General features: G+C 37.4%; 1 protein-coding gene across 7 annotated transcripts in view; it reads left to right on the top strand.

The window, feature by feature from the left end:
- Positions 1–18,165, top strand: part of NINL (ninein like) — a 174,726-nt gene that overhangs the window by 110,942 nt on the left and 45,619 nt on the right. For all 7 annotated transcript variants that reach the window (XM_072634652.1, XM_072634651.1, XM_072634654.1 and 4 more), the window contains 3 exons: positions 3,253–3,363; positions 5,333–5,413; positions 17,382–17,526. In XM_072634652.1, the coding sequence (XP_072490753.1) occupies positions 3,253–3,363; positions 5,333–5,413; positions 17,382–17,526 (337 nt within the window). The remainder of the gene's footprint in view (positions 1–3,252; positions 3,364–5,332; positions 5,414–17,381; positions 17,527–18,165) is intronic.

Below are 18,165 nucleotides of genomic sequence, written 5' to 3'. Positions count from 1 at the left end.
AAGGTCAAGAAAGATAAAGGTCAAATAAGGATCATATCCTTACAGATATTCATGGACAAAATAGAAAAAGAGAGGTTGGTTGGTTGTTGTCCTTCATTCTTGAAGAGACCAAAATGACATCACTATGTTAGAGTCAAGTTAAACGTGTCTGTCTGTGACTGCTCAGACCTGTATAAGCTCAGAATGCTCCTCATAGGTCAGGCATAAATTGTCCATGTGAATGTTTGGGGTGGATTCTCTAAATTTCCACACCTTCCCTTTCTTTTGAGCTGCTTCAATTCTCCTTTGCTGTTAGAGCACGGCACCTTATTTGATGTGGGTACGCCATGCTAGGCAGTCCTTTCCCAGTGTCTTCCATGTCATCCAGAGTTTTTCACAGAGACCTTGAAACTGTCTTTGTATCACTTCTGACCACCATGTGAGCACCATCCTTGTGTGAATTCTCCATAAAATAGTCTTTTAGGCAAGCATATGTTTGTCATTTGAACAGCATGGCCAGAACATTGGCATTGTGCTGTCTGCAGTACGGTTTGAATACTTGACAATGTAGCTTGAGAAAGGACTTCAGTATCCAGTACCTTATCTTGCCAGGTGAGCTTCAGAATCTTCCTAAGACAATTCAAATGGAAGTGATTCAGTTTTCTGGCATGGCACTGATATACTTTCCAGGTTTCACAAGCATAAAACAATGAGGTGAGCACCACAGCTCCATAGACCTTCGGTTTGGTAGGTAGTTTAATACCTCTTCTCTCCCATGCTTTCCTTTGGATAAGGATAAAAAGACAGTCATATCCTTACAAACATACATTAACAAGATAGATAAAGAGAGGATTAATGAAGTGAATACCTCCAACAAAAGCTATAGACCCAAAGGAGACTTAGCAATGAAATCTTAAAATAACAAATGGGTCAAAGAGCAAATTATAGAAACAACTAAAAACTATGTAAAATAACATTATAACAGTGAAGATTAAATAAGGGAATGGAATAGAATCCATTATGTTTCAAGTAAACTGAGAAAAGCACAGGTAGTGATCATGATTTCAAACAAGGCTAAAGTAAAAATAGACAAGAAAAAAGACAATCAAGGAAATTATGTGTTAAGGCATTATAGATATTGAATCAATAGCAATACTTAATATATATCCATTGAACAGCATACCATCTAGGTACATAAAGGAAAAGTTCATAGAAGTACAGGGAGAAATGAACAGTAAAACTCTAATAGTAGATGACCTCAATGTATCCCTTTCAGACTTAGACAAATCTAGTAAAATGTAAACCAGAAAGAAGTTAAGTACTTTTGAATGGAATCTGAGAAAAATTAGGGATGATAGATCTCTAGTAATCACTGAATGGAAACAGAAAAGATTTTCTTATTTCTCAGCTGGGCATGACACCTTTCTGAAAAATATAACAGGCATTGAGGCATAAATACCTCAAAATAAATGCAGAAAAACAGAAATAATGAACATATCCCTTATCAATCATGACACAAAAATTATATTAAACAACCCATGTAGAAGAATTAATCATTAAAATAAAACAACTTAATCCTAAAGAATTAGTCCAAAGAGTAAATCATAGAAACAATAGAAAATATTATCCAAGGTGGGGGGAAGGATGAGAATTGGCAAAAGAACATTAGATTTGGCGATTAAGAGGTCATTGGAGGAAGGCAGTCTCAATTGAATGATATGGCCAGAAACCAACTTACAGAAGATGAAGAAGAGAGCAAGAGGAGAACAAGTGGTGGTATCTAGTAGGTATAGACCCCTTTTGTCAAGGAGTTAAACCAAAAAGTGGGGGAGAAATGGGAGATTATAGCTCATGTGGTCACATAATTTCCTTGATTGTCTTTTTCCTTGTCTATTTTTACTTTAGCCTTGTTTGAAATCATGATCACTACCTGTGCTTTTCTGAGTTTACTTGAAACATAATGGATTCTATTCCATTCCCTTATTTAATCTTCACTATTATAATGTTATTTTACATAGTTTTTAGTTGTTTCTATAATTTGCTCTTTGACCCATTTGTTATTTTAAGATTTCATTGCTAAGTCTCCTTTGGGTCTATAGCTTTTGTTTGGGGTATTCACTTCATTAATACTCTCTTTATCTATTTTGTAAGGAGGGGAAAAAATATGTATGTGTTTGTAGTCAACAGGGAAAGAGCAACTAGATGGGGGGAAGAGGTAGAGAGAGAGAGGGAGAGAAAGAGAGAGAGAAGATGACAATGGAGGCAATCTGCTGGAGAAGAAAGGGGGGAATGGGATAAAGGGGATACACACACACACACACAGAGGAATGAAGTAGGAAACAGTGAGAGATGTCTGAGTAACATAAAATAAGGAAAGAATGGGGGAGAAGGTGGAGCTCTTGGTGAATGACCTTAACTTTTTTTTTTGTGAAATACCAGGCATTAAAGAGAACATCAATATGTATGTTTAAGTTCCCCAGCATGGGGGAAGGGGAAGGAATGGCCTTTCTTTCTTTCATTAGTATGACAGGGAAAAACTACATAACTTGACAGTTTTCTCTCTCATTTCCCAGCATTTGCAAATATTCATCTCTTTTCTCATGATAACATCTGGGTTTCAATCATTTTCAAAGTAAAATATTCATTCACAGAATACAGCAAGATAGTACCTTACAAATAATTTTTTACCAAGCATTTTATTATTGGAACGTCTGTGAATAAAAAAAAATGTGTCTCTTTTTGACAGGGTGCCGGTGAATTACACTTAAATTTTACATTGAGTAGCAGCATAGGCCCTATTGGACAGACCCTAAATTTGAATCCAGGGAGACCTAGATTCAGATATCACTTCATACATAGTAAATCATTTCACTTTTCTATACTTCAGTTTCTTCATCTGTAAAATGGAAGATTTGGATTTGATGGCTATTAAGAGAGACCTAGAACTGATCTCATGAGCTCGTGAACCTCAGTTCCCTCATCTATAAAATGAGGGTGATAATACCTATAATACTCATGTTGTAAGATTAGAATGAAAGAGCATTTTACGAAACTTTGCCAACCATCTTCTGAGGAATGGGGTGACATCCCTTAACCAGGGATTGTATGTTCCTGAGTATCTGCGTAATATTATGCCCTCACTCTCATTTTCTTATTGTTTTCCTGCTTTTAATACTACTGAATATTCTAAGACTTTCATTGAATATAGACTACAAAAGATACATCTCTGAACAGAGTGATCCTTTCATTAAATTCTCCCACTTCATCTTGTAGGAAAATAGTCGATTGCAGAAGGAAATCATAGAGGTTGTGGAAAAGTTGACAGCGTCAGAAAAGCTGGTATCAAAGCTACAGGATGATCTGGAATTTGTGTTGAAAGACAAGGTAATCCTTCTACTTAAGCTATCCTTTGTGCCTATCAGAAAGGGGTCTTAAGATTGGGCTGGGGTGAGAGTTGCTGTGTATATACATTTGGTAAATCAGGCTCTTGGCTTAAAATATTTGGCACCAAGAAAAAGGGTAATGACACAGTCCTGAGTTCAGTCTTCTTTCCTATCTAGAATTTCATAATGAAGGAAGGACTAATGCTGTCATTCAGTCTGTTCAAAGGTTCTTTTTATTTCTCAGGACCTTTCACTAAGGTGAAAGGATCCCTATTATATAATCAAACTACCCAAGGCAGTTTTCCAAAATTCACTTCAATTCTATTTGCAGAATGTTAATTAAATGACTTACCTTGTGAAAGAAATTGTATTTAGGTAAGCAAAACACTGTAAGATATAGTCCCTTCCTTTAAGTTTTTCACAAACTATTTTGGGCAAATAAAGTATGCACACACCTCATTTCAGAAATTTGAAGAGACAAACCAGGTTGATAAATGTTCAGCAAACATGTCTTAACAGCCTCTGTGTACTCATAGTAGCCTCATACAATGGCAGGTTTTTGGAATCAGTAAAAGTGACACTTGGAAGTGAGAAGGAGCGGTCACACACATGTGCCATGCCCTTTTCTCCTCAGCCCCCATTACCTCTGCCACTTCTGTTGTCACCATCATCATTCTACTCCCTAGGCGTCACTGTTGGGGCATGGGGAGAGGGGAGGAGAAGGGGCAGCAGGGACAGTCACCTTATGCCAGCTTTGTAACTAGCTTTTGCCAGGGAGAACTTCATGAGCTCCATCTTCTGTGGATGCCAGACCTGTAAAACAAAAAAGTAGTCATTCATTTGATATTTTAGTAATTTTATGAATAGGGACTGGATGAACTTAGAATAAAGTACCGAGCACTCTACTTGGTAAGCGAAGAAAAGAAGCATTTATTGAATATCTGCTGTGTGTCAGGTACAAAAATTCAGCCCCTGCTCTCAAGGAGCTAAATAGAAAATAACTAACAGAGGTAAAGTGCTAGAATTAAAAGAGGATGGGAAAGGCTTCCTGTAGAAATTGGAATTTTAGAGGCCCTGCTTGCTACAGATTACAGGTGAGTGTTATTTACTGTAAAAATGGTTGGAGAGGAAGTTAGATCCCTCTGGCACTCTCATGCCTTTTCATCCCTGATTCCAGCAAGAATAGCCAGCTAATCTGAGAAAGTTGATGTGACCAGTTCTTTTAATTGCAGGCAGTGGGTCTGTGAGGTGGGAATCCAGGATCAGTGTTTGAGAGCAAACCTATGGTAAATTACCTCTCACAAAAACCCTTGCTGTCAATGAACCTTTTGCAGGTGAGCTGGGTGTGGCACCAGTAAAACAAGTTCCTGTCCCATTCCTAGCCCACCTGTATCGTAAGTCATGGAACTAGAGATGCTTACTTTCCATTTTAGGATCATGCGGCTTTTATTATTCAGGTCTCCTTAGTTTTGTTTATAGACAGGTGTGCTCAGGTTTTTGGTAGACTAACATATATATAGCTTCTCCAAGTTAAGGCAGGTCATATATATAGAACTGCATTTGGAAGAGTTCTAACCCATTACTGGGATAGGAGTGTGGAGGCTTGGTGATGGGTTAGAGCAAAAACCTGCCATTATTAAATACTTATTTTCACAACACTCCTAAGGTGACTGAAACCAAATTAAAATGTATTGGTGAATATTTCTAAAAACAAAAAAACATACAATAAAACATAAATAATGTTAATTTGTGGTTTTTCTACTGGATCATTACATATGGTTTAGTGGCCTCCATTTCTATTTGAGTTCAGATGATCCATCACAAAGTGCCATAGAAGTGAGTCAGGCTGAGAGACTCAATATTTTTTCCCCTTTATTTGAGCTACAGTTGGAAAGGAATATCTTGTTGTCTTCCTGTCATTTGCATCTTCTGGTTGAGGATAATAAGAATTTTATTTATTGGATTTGCAGCTGGAGCCGGCCAACCCTGAACTTTTCAGTCAGGAAGAACGGTTTGCAGAAGTTATAAAAGAATATGAACTCAAGTGCAGGGTATGTACCTCTGGGAAACTCCTTTGCAAAAATCCTTTGAAAAAATTTTTCTCTCTCTGGCTGCTGAGAAGTCATATGCCTTTTCTGTTTAACTTAGTGGAAAGAAAGGAGATACATAATTTCTCTTTTAATTGTTTTTGTTTGGAACAGGCAGAGAACGTCTTTGTCTCTTGGGCAAAAAGCTTTCTGTATCTCCTAATCCTTTCTACTGTTCCTAAACTTCCATGTTTCTCAAGCCGCTTTTCTATGATATTGCTGTGCGCTTAGGAAGGGGGCTGTAAGTCTCTTCTAAGAGAGCATCCCACCAGTTGCCAGTTATAGGGTATGGGGTACTAACATACTTATCTGGATGCCAGTGATAAATATAAAAGGTGCTGGAAGCTCCCCTCTCTACTGTTGCCAGTTAAGACAACGTTATTATTGTTGATTCTATTGTTAGGAATGTGTTCTTCCCTAAAGTCTTTCCAAAGATTCCTTCGGTTTGCCATGGATTAAACCTAGGGGCTGGAGTCAGAAGTCTTCCTCTATTTTTCATTTTGGTATATTGTTATTATTCCATGATCATCGACATTGACTGGCTGATCACTGCAGGTCAGCAATAGCTTAAGGTGGTGCTCGTTTTTATAGATAACTTTTAAGATAATTCAGTTAGGTCCACCTCAGCAAAAGAGGTTGGGCCCTTGCATCTCAATTCCTCCCCAAGGAGCAAGAACGTGACAGTTTACAGGTAGAAGTACAAAGGTCACAGGTGGAGGATGACTTGGCTACGTGACCAATATGTGACTGAGTGATACCTGCCCCCAAACTGATTAACAAGCAGGCCTGGGAACTGTGGGATACTGAGTCAATAGGTAACTTTCAATAGTAATAAGACACTTTTATCCCTGATCCTGTCTTTTACTAAAGCTCTCTCCTCCTTCTTTTCTTCATCTTATATGTTTAATTGACCACTGGATCTTTAAATCTCTTTTCAATTTAAATCTCTTCAGTCTGGCTTCTTTCTACCTTTCTGGTCTTCTTACACAATACTCCCTTGCACACAGTCCTAGTCCCATTGGCTCACTTGCTGTTCCACACACATGACATTTTATCTTCTATCTCCATACTTTTGTCTGGATATCAATCCCTTCTCACATCTGTCTCTAGAAACTTCTGGTTTCCTTCAAGGCTCAACTCCTGAGACTTCCACATGAGGCCTTCTTTGATCCTTCCATTTTTGATGCCCTAAAATAATTTTGTATGTAGATATGCATGAACTGTGTGTATACATATACATACTTAAAGATACATACTTATGTATATGTATATATAAAATATTCTGGAGTCAGCTTGTGAAATTACAAGCTTGTGCTTGTAAGAGCAGCTTGTGAAATTTTCAGTGAGCATTATACTTGAGAAATAAGCAAATGCTACAGATTAGGGCTTGATTTATTATTTTATTGATCATCCAGATCTAGTGTTAATAATGCAGATTAAACCTGAGCATGTTTGTGGGTGCATTTTTTTTCCTGGCAAACTCAATCATTAGACATTTACCAGTCCATAGTAACTGGCATCTATATAGAATTTTAAGTTTTACAAAGATATTTATATCCACTAGCTTTACAACACTTCTCTGTATATGTATACACACACACTCACATACACAAATATACATGAACACACACATATGAACACACACATACATATAGTTGTGAGAATTTTCAGGATTCTTACTTGTTATTGCCCAAGTAAGTGAGCAAAAGATGGGGGAGGGAAAGAGAGAGAGAGGAAAAGAAAAACAGGTGCTTGAGTGAGCAGGTCCAACACATAGCCCAAAAGGTACTTATTACAACAAAAAGCAGGTGCTTAAGTTATTACAAAAAAAAGTTTGAATCTTTGTTAGCACAGCTATTTTATAGTAGACTAAAGAAATCAGTACCTTCATTATTGGTCAACCAGCATTTGTTCAACTCCTATTATATGCTTTATTTAAATAAGGTAAAGAGATTGCATCCCTTTCAGTTTTCTTTTGTAATTGTAAAGTGATTGGGGAAGTATGGGGATATTGGTAGAGACTTCCAGTAGGCTAAGTAGGTAAATAGTAAATATGTAAAAGTGTAAATAGTAACTCTTTCTTTTTTGTCCAGCAACTCTAAGGGTCTTCCTCTCCCAGTTTGTTTGTTTTTTTTAATTAAAGGAGCCATCCCTTGACTCACTTCTTAAAGAATCCTATTCATTGAATGGGCATTGCCTCACTCAAAGTGAGAACTTGAAAAGGTCTTAGCTTAAAAGGACCAAGTTCTCCTACTACATCATGGGCCATCTCCAGTCATCCTAATGAATATCTGGCCACTGGACCCAGATGGTTCCAGAGGAGAAAGTGAGGCTGGTGACCTTGCACAGCCCTCCCTCACTCAGATCAAAGTCAATTGCAAGTCATGTCATCATCTCCCTGATGTCATGGTCCTCTTCAGGAACAAAGGACAAACCACAGTAAACTAGAGGCATCATTCAGTAAAAATACATATATACATATAAACATTATTGTTATTATTATTGATTGATAAATTGATATGTGGAAATATGCAAAACATTAGTCTTAATTCCTGCATCTGGAATTGAATACTGGAGAATTAGCCTTTTTTTTAAACACATTTTTTTTTGCCCAATTGCATAGAAAAATAATTTTTACATTCATTTTTAAAAATTTTGAGTTCAAATTATCTTCCTTTCCTCCCCCCTTAATGAGAAGGTAAGCAATTTGATATAGGTTATATATGTGTAGTCATGTGAAACATATTTCCATTTGTCATGTTGTAAAAAAAAACAGACCAAAAAAAAAAAACCAACCCAATAAGAAAAGTAAAGTTTTTTTAAAAAAGTATGTAAAACAAAGTCTTCTCTAGGCTTTTGTCTCTAACGATTTATATTCTATTTAGTCTTTCAAGTTCTGAAATGAAGTGTATTTTGGAGAAAGAATAGTCAACAATGCATTAGGGTTTGTTGGAGCAATGGATTGTTCTCTTTTTTACATCCCAAGATAACTGTTAATATATGTTAAACTAGTTCAGGGTTTTGCTTAATCCTTCTATCTGTGTAACTTTGGACCAGTCACTTAACCCTGTTTGCCTCACTTTGCTTATCTGTAAAATGAGCTGGAGAAAGAAGTGGCAAACCTCTCTAGTATCTCTGCCAAGAAAACCCCAAATGGGGTCATGAAGAGTGAAACATGACTGTAAAACAACTCAACAACAAAAAAATTCTTAAACTATTAAAATCACTGTTATAGTAATAACAATTTTAAAATAGCTCCTTCCCCTGAGTCCGAGCTATTGTCCATGTCATGAGGGGAATGGGGTGAACAGTAGAGACCATACATTCCCTGAGACTGCTGTAGGAGCTGTAAAACATCAGCTAAAGAAATGAAGACAAGACTATTCTTATTCTGCAGCAGTACTAAATTCCAACAAAAGTGGAAACATGCTAGCAGTTATAGGCAAGAATTTCATGCTGCTTTTTGTCAATGATGTCCTTAACTCTAAGTTGCCTGGATCCATACAGGCAATTGTAAGAAATAACATCATCCCTAAAACCAGATTAGATGAAATAAGAATGGAAATTGAGGAGTTACTTTAATCTGAAGAGGGAAAAGACTAAAATCCTGAAGGTTTTGAAAATCTATACTTAACCCAAGAACACTTAATGCAAACTCCAGAAGTGCCAATATGTGATGAAACAGATGGCAAAAATAATACTCATGTCTCAAGTGATTTTGACAAGAATATGGACAGACTTAGAATGGAATTTTGAAAAACCCTTTTTGAGTTCCGTGGAATGAATTAAACTGACAGACCAATTATATCAAAATAAAGTAATTCAAAAAAGCTGATTTTAGGACCTGTAGGCAATACTGTAGTTATTAATATAGCTAAAAAATATAGCTGTGGTCATTGCAGTGTTAAAGAACTTAAGATGAAAGGTAAGGGCAGCTTGGTGGCACAGTAGATAGAGCACTGGCCTTGAAGTTAGGAGCGCTCCAGTTTAAATCTGACCTCAGACACTTATTAGCTGTATGAGCCTGGACAAGTCACTTAACCCCAGTAGTCTCCAAAAAAAAAAAAAAAAGGCAAGGTGGTGCTATCTGGGAATTATGCTTAGGACCGGCTATAAATACCAGCAGCTTAGGAAAACTATTGAAGCTCTAGAGAAAGACTTCGGAAGATTAAATCAGTGTCTAGCCCACAAAGTAGTAGGCAGCTAAGTGGTATGGTAGATAGAGAGCTGGGCCTTGGAGTCAGGAAGGCCTGAGTCCAAATGTGACCCTAGGAAAATCACTTAACTCTGTTTGCCTCAGTTTCCTTATCTGTAAAATGAGCTGAAGAAGGAAATGGCAACCACTCTAATATCTTTGCCAAGAAAACCTTAAATGGGATCACAAAGAATTGGACACAATCGAAAAACACCACCACCACCACCGCAGAATAGTGAATTTGAACACCATATGCACCATTTTAAAATAATGAAAAAGAAACCTATGGAATAGAATCTAGAAAATAAAAGAATTTTCAGAAATTTTCAAGATCTTTGATCTACAACTAAAAGTCAAAAGGTCAAGTTGATACAAGGGAGAAAAAGCAAGGAAAGAAACAACAATTACATACCTATCAAAAAATGGTTTGAGAAGCAAAAACAAAATTAGAAAATGAGAGCCCTCAGAGAAAGAGGATATAGAAAATTTCTGGATGTCTGATGTATACAGTTGAAAGTTCAATAGTTGGATCAAAAAAGAGAATTTGTGTGTAATATAATGATTATAGAACCATTTATGTTTTTGTTAGCCATTAATGTTAAATGAAGGAACTACAGATTTTGCAGGTAGGTAGCACCTGGAATCAGCTACAGAAACAGTTATAGAAAGATGAACACTCCCTCCTCAGAAAGAGGCCTGGTGGATATTTCAGCGCGCATAATAAGGTTAAAAATTTAGAGAAATGCTTTTGGAAGAGAGAATGCACAAAGCAAAGTAAAAACTGTCAACAGTTATATGCCACTGGATTCATTAGATATAGCTGAACGAAGACTGACCGAGAAATGGCTACTGGTAGCCATTTTTGTGCCAGATTATACTGATTCTACAACTGAAATTCTGTTCTCTGTATATTCCACTGCCTACCATTTGACACCAAATATGACAAGGACAAAATCCTCTGGGACAAAACAGGAGGTTGGCTGACATGATCATTTCCTTTCCTGAGATACAGAATGGTGGAGTATAACATGCTTGCAATTAGGAGCTAGGGGATCTGGGATCTAGTCCCAAGATTTAACCAGTTAACCTCATATTCCTCAGACCTGTTTTCTCATCTATAAATGAATGGGTTTAGACAAGATGACCACAAGATGACCTTTATAGTCCCCTTTTTAAGTTTAAAATGCTATGAATTTGTGGCATTGAATTGTTCCACCACTGCTCTTCTTCCTTTTTACTGTTTATTTTTCATTTTAAAAATAGATTCATTTTGTTTTTATATCACTTTCATTTCTGAATATGTTCCTCCCTTCCTTCTTAGCCAGTGAGCCTTTCCTTGTGACAAAGATTAATTTTTTAAAAAATTCAACAAAAACAATAAACATGCCCGCCACACCTAGCAGCATGTACAGTATTCCATATCCATATTTCTCTACTATTGGAATGCAAAGAGGGAGATGTATTCTCTTGTCTTGGGGCCAACCCGGGACATCAGTTATTCTTTCTTTTTTTACATTGTTGTACTCGTTGTGTATATTATTTTCTTGCCCCTGCTTAATTGACTTTGTGTCAGTTCATATAAAAGTTCTCACAATTCATAGTATTCATTGTTTTTTATGGTACAATAATATTCCGTTATCTTCATGTGCCATAATTTAGTAATCCATTCCCTAGTCAAGGGACCCCCACTCTGTTTCCAATTCTCTGATAGTGCCAAAGATTTTCCTTTGACTATTTTGGTATAGATGGAATCTTTCTGTCTTTAACCTTTGTCGGTTTTATGTCTAATGGTGTGATCCTTGGATCAAAAGACACAGACATTTTAGCCACATTTTTTAAAGCATAATTCTAAATTGTTTTCCTGAATGGTTGAACCAGTTCACAGCACCATATCAGCGGTATATTAGCAGGCTACTTCTCCACTGGCATCTCATTTCTTCTTCTTTCTTTTGCCTGATTTCAGCACAATGAGAGTATACAGTAACAACAAAAAAGATCACCAATGACTGCTATATTGCCAGAATATGGCAAATTGTATCAATTTCAGTTCAATTTAATGTAACCTTGCCACTAAATAGCTAATGTCAGTCTGTCAAACATTTATTAAGTTCCTACTATGTGCCAGGTACTGTGTTAAGTGCTACTGTTTACTTCCTTCCTTCCTTCCTTCCTCCCTTCCTTCCTTCCTCCCTTCCTTCCTTCCTTCCTTCCTTCCTTCCTTCCTTCCTTCCTTCCTTCCTTCCTTCCTTCCTTCCTCAATCTAGTTGTATTATATGGATAATACAGAAATATCTCTTTAGAAAAATCCCATATACAAAAGTTGATATGTTTTAAATAAATGTGTTATTATTCAAACAGAATCATGTCTGAATCTTTGTGATCCCATTTGGGGTTTTCTTGGCAAAAATGCTGGAAGTTTGCCATTTCCTTCTCCAGTTCATTTTACAGATGAAGAAACTGAGGCAAACAGGTTTAAGTGACTTGTCTAGGGTCACATAGCTAATAAGTATCTGAATCCAGATTTAAACTCAGGAAGATGAATCTTCCTGACTCCAGGCTGGGCACTTTGTCTACTGTGCCACCTAGTTGCTCATTAAACAAGTGTAGTGGGGTGATTATTAATATTAATAGCCTTTTTTCTTTACTAAAAATTCACCATAAAGTTCCTCTAACAATCAAAGTCCTTTAGGAAATTTAAAATATGATTCAGTTTATTGAAATCTGATTTACCCTAGTTTGTTGGGAACAGATCTAGTACCTTAAAGGTGGCATAGCTGTGGTTAAAATTAACCATCTTAAAATACAGCTAACTCCAGATGTGTGGTTAAGTTACCTGACTACCTCCAAGTGCAGTCTTCTACTGTGCACATAATTCCTTCGTCCGTGTTTTTTTCTCCTTTAACTCAGCAGTGATAGTTGCTTGCTTCTGGTTCCCCTTCATATCTATCTATTCTCATCTGGCTTTGATGTAGATTAACTATAACCTCATCCTGTGGATATTTCTGTTGATGTTATAATTGTTAAATATACCTGTGAATACCATAATTTTACATGATTTGTTTATTGTACTGGGAGAAAGAATACTTGATATTGGAAAAATAAGTAAATTATAAATTCAGGGGTCACAAATAACTGATATTGTTTTAGTCTGGTTTGCATCTTTTAAAGGCTCTATTAATAAAGTATTATCAACATTCTGCTTCTTATTTTTCCCCTTCTGATCTAAAAACAAACAAAAAAACCCTTTGGTGCTGTTGCTGCTTATTTTTGGAAATACTAGAGGGTAAAGGTGAGCCCTTGCTTCATTCTGAAGTGTGTGCATGAGAAAAAATGCTTTGGTGTTCTCCCCTTTCATCTCTGCATGGTGGCTTGTTCAAGCAGTATAACCCCCATACACCCTGGGCATGTGTGCATAAGTATTTTTTCTGTGGAATGTTTGTATTTGTCTTCTGAGAATTATACTAAATGGATAGCCTAGTAGTCCAACTTTTTAAACTCTGTGTGTGTGTGTATGTGTGTATGTGTGTGTGTGATGAACTTTTTGGAAATTTGGTGAAACATATGAATCCCTTCTCAGAATAAAGTGTTTAAATTTGTAAAATGTAATATGGAAGATTACAAAGAAAACCAATTAAAAATTTTTTGAATTTATTTAGCATTTAATTTTTCCTCAGGTACATGTAAAAACAATTTTTAACATTTGTTTTTAAAACTTTGAGTTCCACGCAGAATGAAGCAGTCTGTTTTCTCTTGTGTTTTGTTTTGATTTGGTTTTTCTAATGGTATCTCCCATTTGTTTTAATTCATCTATGGAACATGACTAACATGAAAAATGTGTTTAATCAGAATGTATGTGTAGAACCCATATAAGATTGCATGCCCTCGTGGGGAGGGAGGTGGGAAGGAGGGGGAGAAAATTTTAAACTTACGGAAGTTATTGTAGAAAACTGAAAATAAATAAATTAATTTAAAAAAAAACTTTTTGACTTCCAAATTCTCTCCCTCCCTCCCATCCCACCCCCATTGAGAAGGCAAGCAATTCAATATAGGCTTGTGTAGTCATGCAAAACATATCCGTAACAGCCATGTTGTGAAAGAAAACAGAAAAAAAAACTCAAGAAAAAACGTAAAAGAAGTATGCTTCAATCTGTATTCAGACACCATCAGTTCTTTATTTGGGAATGGATAGTATTTTTCATCAAAAACCAATTATTTTGAAATAGTTTTTCGTTTTTAAAGTTCGTAGACCTCAGATTAAGAACACTTGCTCAATATCCAGTTGATGGAATAGTTTAAACTAATCTGCCAGATAGGAGGATCATAACCAGAGGGGAAGAGAGAACAGACACTTGAGCTATCAGTTATGCACATTTTGTCCTTTCAGAGTTTTAAACTATTGTTACTTTTTTCTCATTGTTGATTTTTTTCTTGTTATAAACTTTCTTATTATCAAGTTTTGGTTTAGGTTTTTCTTTTCTTCTTTTCCCACTTAAATTCTACAAAAAGTTTTGCAGAGGAGAGAATAGGATGATTAAGCTAATTATGCTTTGAGATTGCCAGTCACTGAACTTCAGACCTGACCTTTTACTTTCACTTTTGTAGATTTAATCTGTGTAGATTTAGCCTACTGTACTAGACAAAGAGTCTGATGTCTCTCAGCAAAACCTGTAGCCCAGTCTAGAAGGCTATTTCATTTTCTTTCAGCTGCCAGCCCTGAAGTATTTCAGAATTCTCCCTAGGAACTGGTTTATTTTCCTTTTGTTTTGGATCCCTTTATCTCTTTCTTAATAGGTTTGCCTTGCACTGCAGTTATAAAATAAAAACAGGAAGAGAAGTCAGGACTCTTTAAATCCAGGACCATCCAGCTGGTTCACTTGTAGCTCTCAGGGACAATTTTTGGTACCCACCAATTAAACTTTCCTGGTCCAGTTCACAGGCAACTCAAGATATCACCCTCACGATGTCATTGGTCTTCTGAGAGAAGGAAGAATGAACAACCTGGTACAGAAAAAAAGTTTCCATAGGACACCCAGAATGAATGAAGGAAAAAAGCCTTTATTAAGCACTTAGTATATACTAAAAATGTTTTGAGATTTAGGGATGCAGAGACACTGAAATAACAAGCAGGTCCTACCTGAATGAATTAGACCCAAGCCTTCTTTCAACCAAAGAAAAACAAAGTTTATTAAAGATCCACCATATTGACCAGACTTTTAAGGAATCTCAGCATTGGCTAGACTCTGAAGGAATCTGAGCTTTTGTATTGCTAATGCAAGCAGGCCAGATTGAAGATGAACACTTTCATGGAAACAAGATGGATCTTCTATAAAGACTGTGGATGGGATCTAGGGTTAGTCAAGTAGTCTGGGTGACTAGAAGAGGGGTCTAGGGAGGATCTTGATGAGAGGGGCCAGTAGGCTGGGGTGCCTAGAAATCTGAGACCAGGAACAAGAGAATGGGGTTTAGATGGGATCCAGGGTGGGAAATAGCCAAAGGCAATCTGGGGACAACAGATAAGGAAGGCCTAGGCTAGGTTTAGGGTAACTGAGAACTGTGCATAGCAATAATCAAAGGCCAGTTGTGGGGATTATAGCCTCAGGAGAACACCAAATCAAGTGGGAAGATTCAAGGAGAGTACAAAGGGGTTTCCACTGTACCCCATCGAGCACTGCACAAAGGGCTGGGCATACAAATATACGAAAGTGTGGAGGAAATGTACAAAGCCTGTGTGCTGTGGGTTTGGGGAACAGCTTCTTGAAATAGTAGTTTTAGAGGTCAGAGAAATATAGCCTGCAGGGTTGTGTAAATAAAGACCAAATCTCTGTGATTGCTTCTCACCCAGATATTCTGAGGAGATTAACTACTGGAACAGAACAGATATTGGACATCCTTCTAGGTTACTTCAAAGTCAACCCGCCCTCTCCCTCCCCTTCTTCCTCTCCCTCTCTCTCCCCTCCCTTCCCCCTCTCCCTCCCCTTTCCCTTTCTCCCTCCTCCTCTCCCTCCCCTTTCCCTTTCTCCCTCCCCCTCTCCCTCCCCTTTCCCTTTCTCCCTCCCCCCTCCTCCTTTCCCTCCCCTCCACCCTTCCCTCTCTTTCTCTCACCCTCCCCACCCCATCACCTGTCCCTCTTAGCCAAAATAAGGAAAGTTCCTGAGCAGCCTCACCTGATAAACTCCTTTTTCAGTAAAACAGTGTAAAAGCCTATACACGTGTTATCTCTCTCTGGTCTGTAGAGTTGTTAGTCACCCAATGACTCATCAGCTGATAGTTAAACTTTTTACCTTGTAGCCTAGCCTCTGCATTTGTTGTACTTTAGTCAGAGACCTAGGTAGAAGAAATAGTCTTTGGAAGGATTTTAAGATCCCAAGTCTGAGGAATTCCCCAGCCTAAGCAAGATCATTCTTCCCCTCAAGGAATTTACATGTCACCATTGTGTCCGACATATTCAGTTCAGCAAACTTTAATAGTGCTCTCAATAATGAAAATAAGAATGAGTACTTGCCTACAAGCTGATATATAGGGAAATTATCTGTAGGCTTGGTTACTATTAAAGCCCATCTCTGTAGTATCTTACAAACTTATGGCAGCTTTCCTCAAATTCCAAGCTTCCAAATGCAAGTGTGGTTAGAAGGTGAGGAGGAAAATTGTCCCAGAATTTTAGTTTCCTGCTAGCCTACTTGAGAGAGCTCTTAGAAGTGGGGGCAAACTCAAGTCAAGTCTGGAAAGCTTTTCCTTCCTCTTGAATTTTGACTGGATTTACCTATGTCTGTAGCTTGTATTCAGTACAAAATAAGAGATCCATTGGGCCACTTGGAGAGAAAGCATAATTTTAAAAAAATTTTTAATTTTTAATTCAGTGCTCTTATAGGTCATCCACAAACTCTGATTTCTTTCTGTTTCTCTAGGATTCCGTTGTTATTGCTTTATTCCTTAACCATCTCTGTACTTGTGTTTTTGAAACCTGATTCTGCTAGCTAGCCTAACAGAGAGGGCACATGTTTACTGTAACTGATTACTACAGTTATCTTTTTCTCTGTGCCTCCATTGCAGCCTAGGTGTATCTTTTAACGACTTTGTATTTGAAAAGGCTGTTGTCCCTGAGACTTATTATTTTTGAATCCTTATAAATGTTTGTATGTGTTATCGTCATAATCATTTTTGCTTGTGATGTTGGATAATGGGGGGAAAACTGGTACCGTTTTGTTTAAGACTACTGAAATATTTACTACCAGTTCACAACTGGGGAAAAATTTAAGCATCACTGTTGAAGATTTCAATTCTGATTACAACTTGATACATAGATCAGAGCACCTGCAATTTCAAAAGCTGTCAGATCTTTAAATTTCATTTCTTTCTTTCTTGTTACATAGGTAAATTAATCAATTAAGTGTATTACTCCCTACCTGTTGTCTGGTCCATATTATTGTTGGTACCATGAGAAAGATACTAAGAAAATTGAAGTTTTGACCCCTGATCTCAAAGAGATTACTGTTCCTCTTGGAACTTAAAATCTAGTTAGAAGCTTCTCTGGCTGATGCTACAGGTTACTATCTGTAGAACACCTGAGAGATAAAAAAAACATAGGGAACATGAACTGCACAGTGCGTCCTTGACTGCAAATTTCCTTAGTCTAATTTCCTGTGACTCTTTTATATCTGGTGTAATTTCCCAAGAGTCTAAGTCTGTGAGGTGACTACTGAAAGTTGTTCTGAGCTTGTCTGGCTGTGCCCCTTACAGGACCTAAGTGACAGGAATGATGAGCTGCAAACAGAGTTGGAAGGCCTGCGCTCCCAGCTGCATGACAGCAAACACCATCATTCACGGAGTCCAGAGAAGGACAGCTTGTCAGATGGATACATTCTCCATGCTGATGATCAAGAAGGTAAAACACTCAAAATTATAGAAAATAGGTTTGGAAACAAACACCCTTAGAGCATTTTTTCTCCTGTGCAGATGAGCGAGGCCTCCTCCTTGATTCACTGAGGGTGGATGGTCCTGAACTTAAATTAATGTAAAGTCATGTTTGGTTCTTCCCACTATACTTTTGTGCTAAGAAAAAGGCCTCAGCAACCTGAGACTGAAGGGCATCTGTAAAACAGTGGTCAAAGGAAATGAAAGATGTTTGTGTGGATGGAAAGCATTGTGAGATTTAGAGACAATGTTTTAGGTGAAGAGAAAAAGGCATAGGAAAGGATTTGTTGTGTTTGTCCTTTGTTTTCGAAGAGGACCGTGACATCAGAGAAATGATGACATGATTGGCACTTTGTTTTGAGTGAGGGAGGGCTGTGCAGGTCACCAGCCTCACTTCTTCTGAGCCTTCTGGATCCAGTGAGTAGATATTCATCAGGATGACTGGAAACGGTCCAGGGTGCAATGGGAGTCCTTGGCCTTTTAGGCTAAGGACTTTTCAGGTACTCAGGTAAAGTAAGATAATTCCTATTTAGTGAATAGGCCTCTTTAAAAGGCAGTCAGTTAATTGAAAAGAAAAATAAATAGATCAATCATTCTGAGAGGGGCAGGA

This window comes from Notamacropus eugenii, chromosome 1, assembly GCF_028372415.1.
Source record: "Notamacropus eugenii isolate mMacEug1 chromosome 1, mMacEug1.pri_v2, whole genome shotgun sequence".
NCBI lineage: Eukaryota > Metazoa > Chordata > Mammalia > Diprotodontia > Macropodidae > Notamacropus > Notamacropus eugenii.
This window is presented reverse-complemented; position numbering and strand designations above follow the sequence as displayed.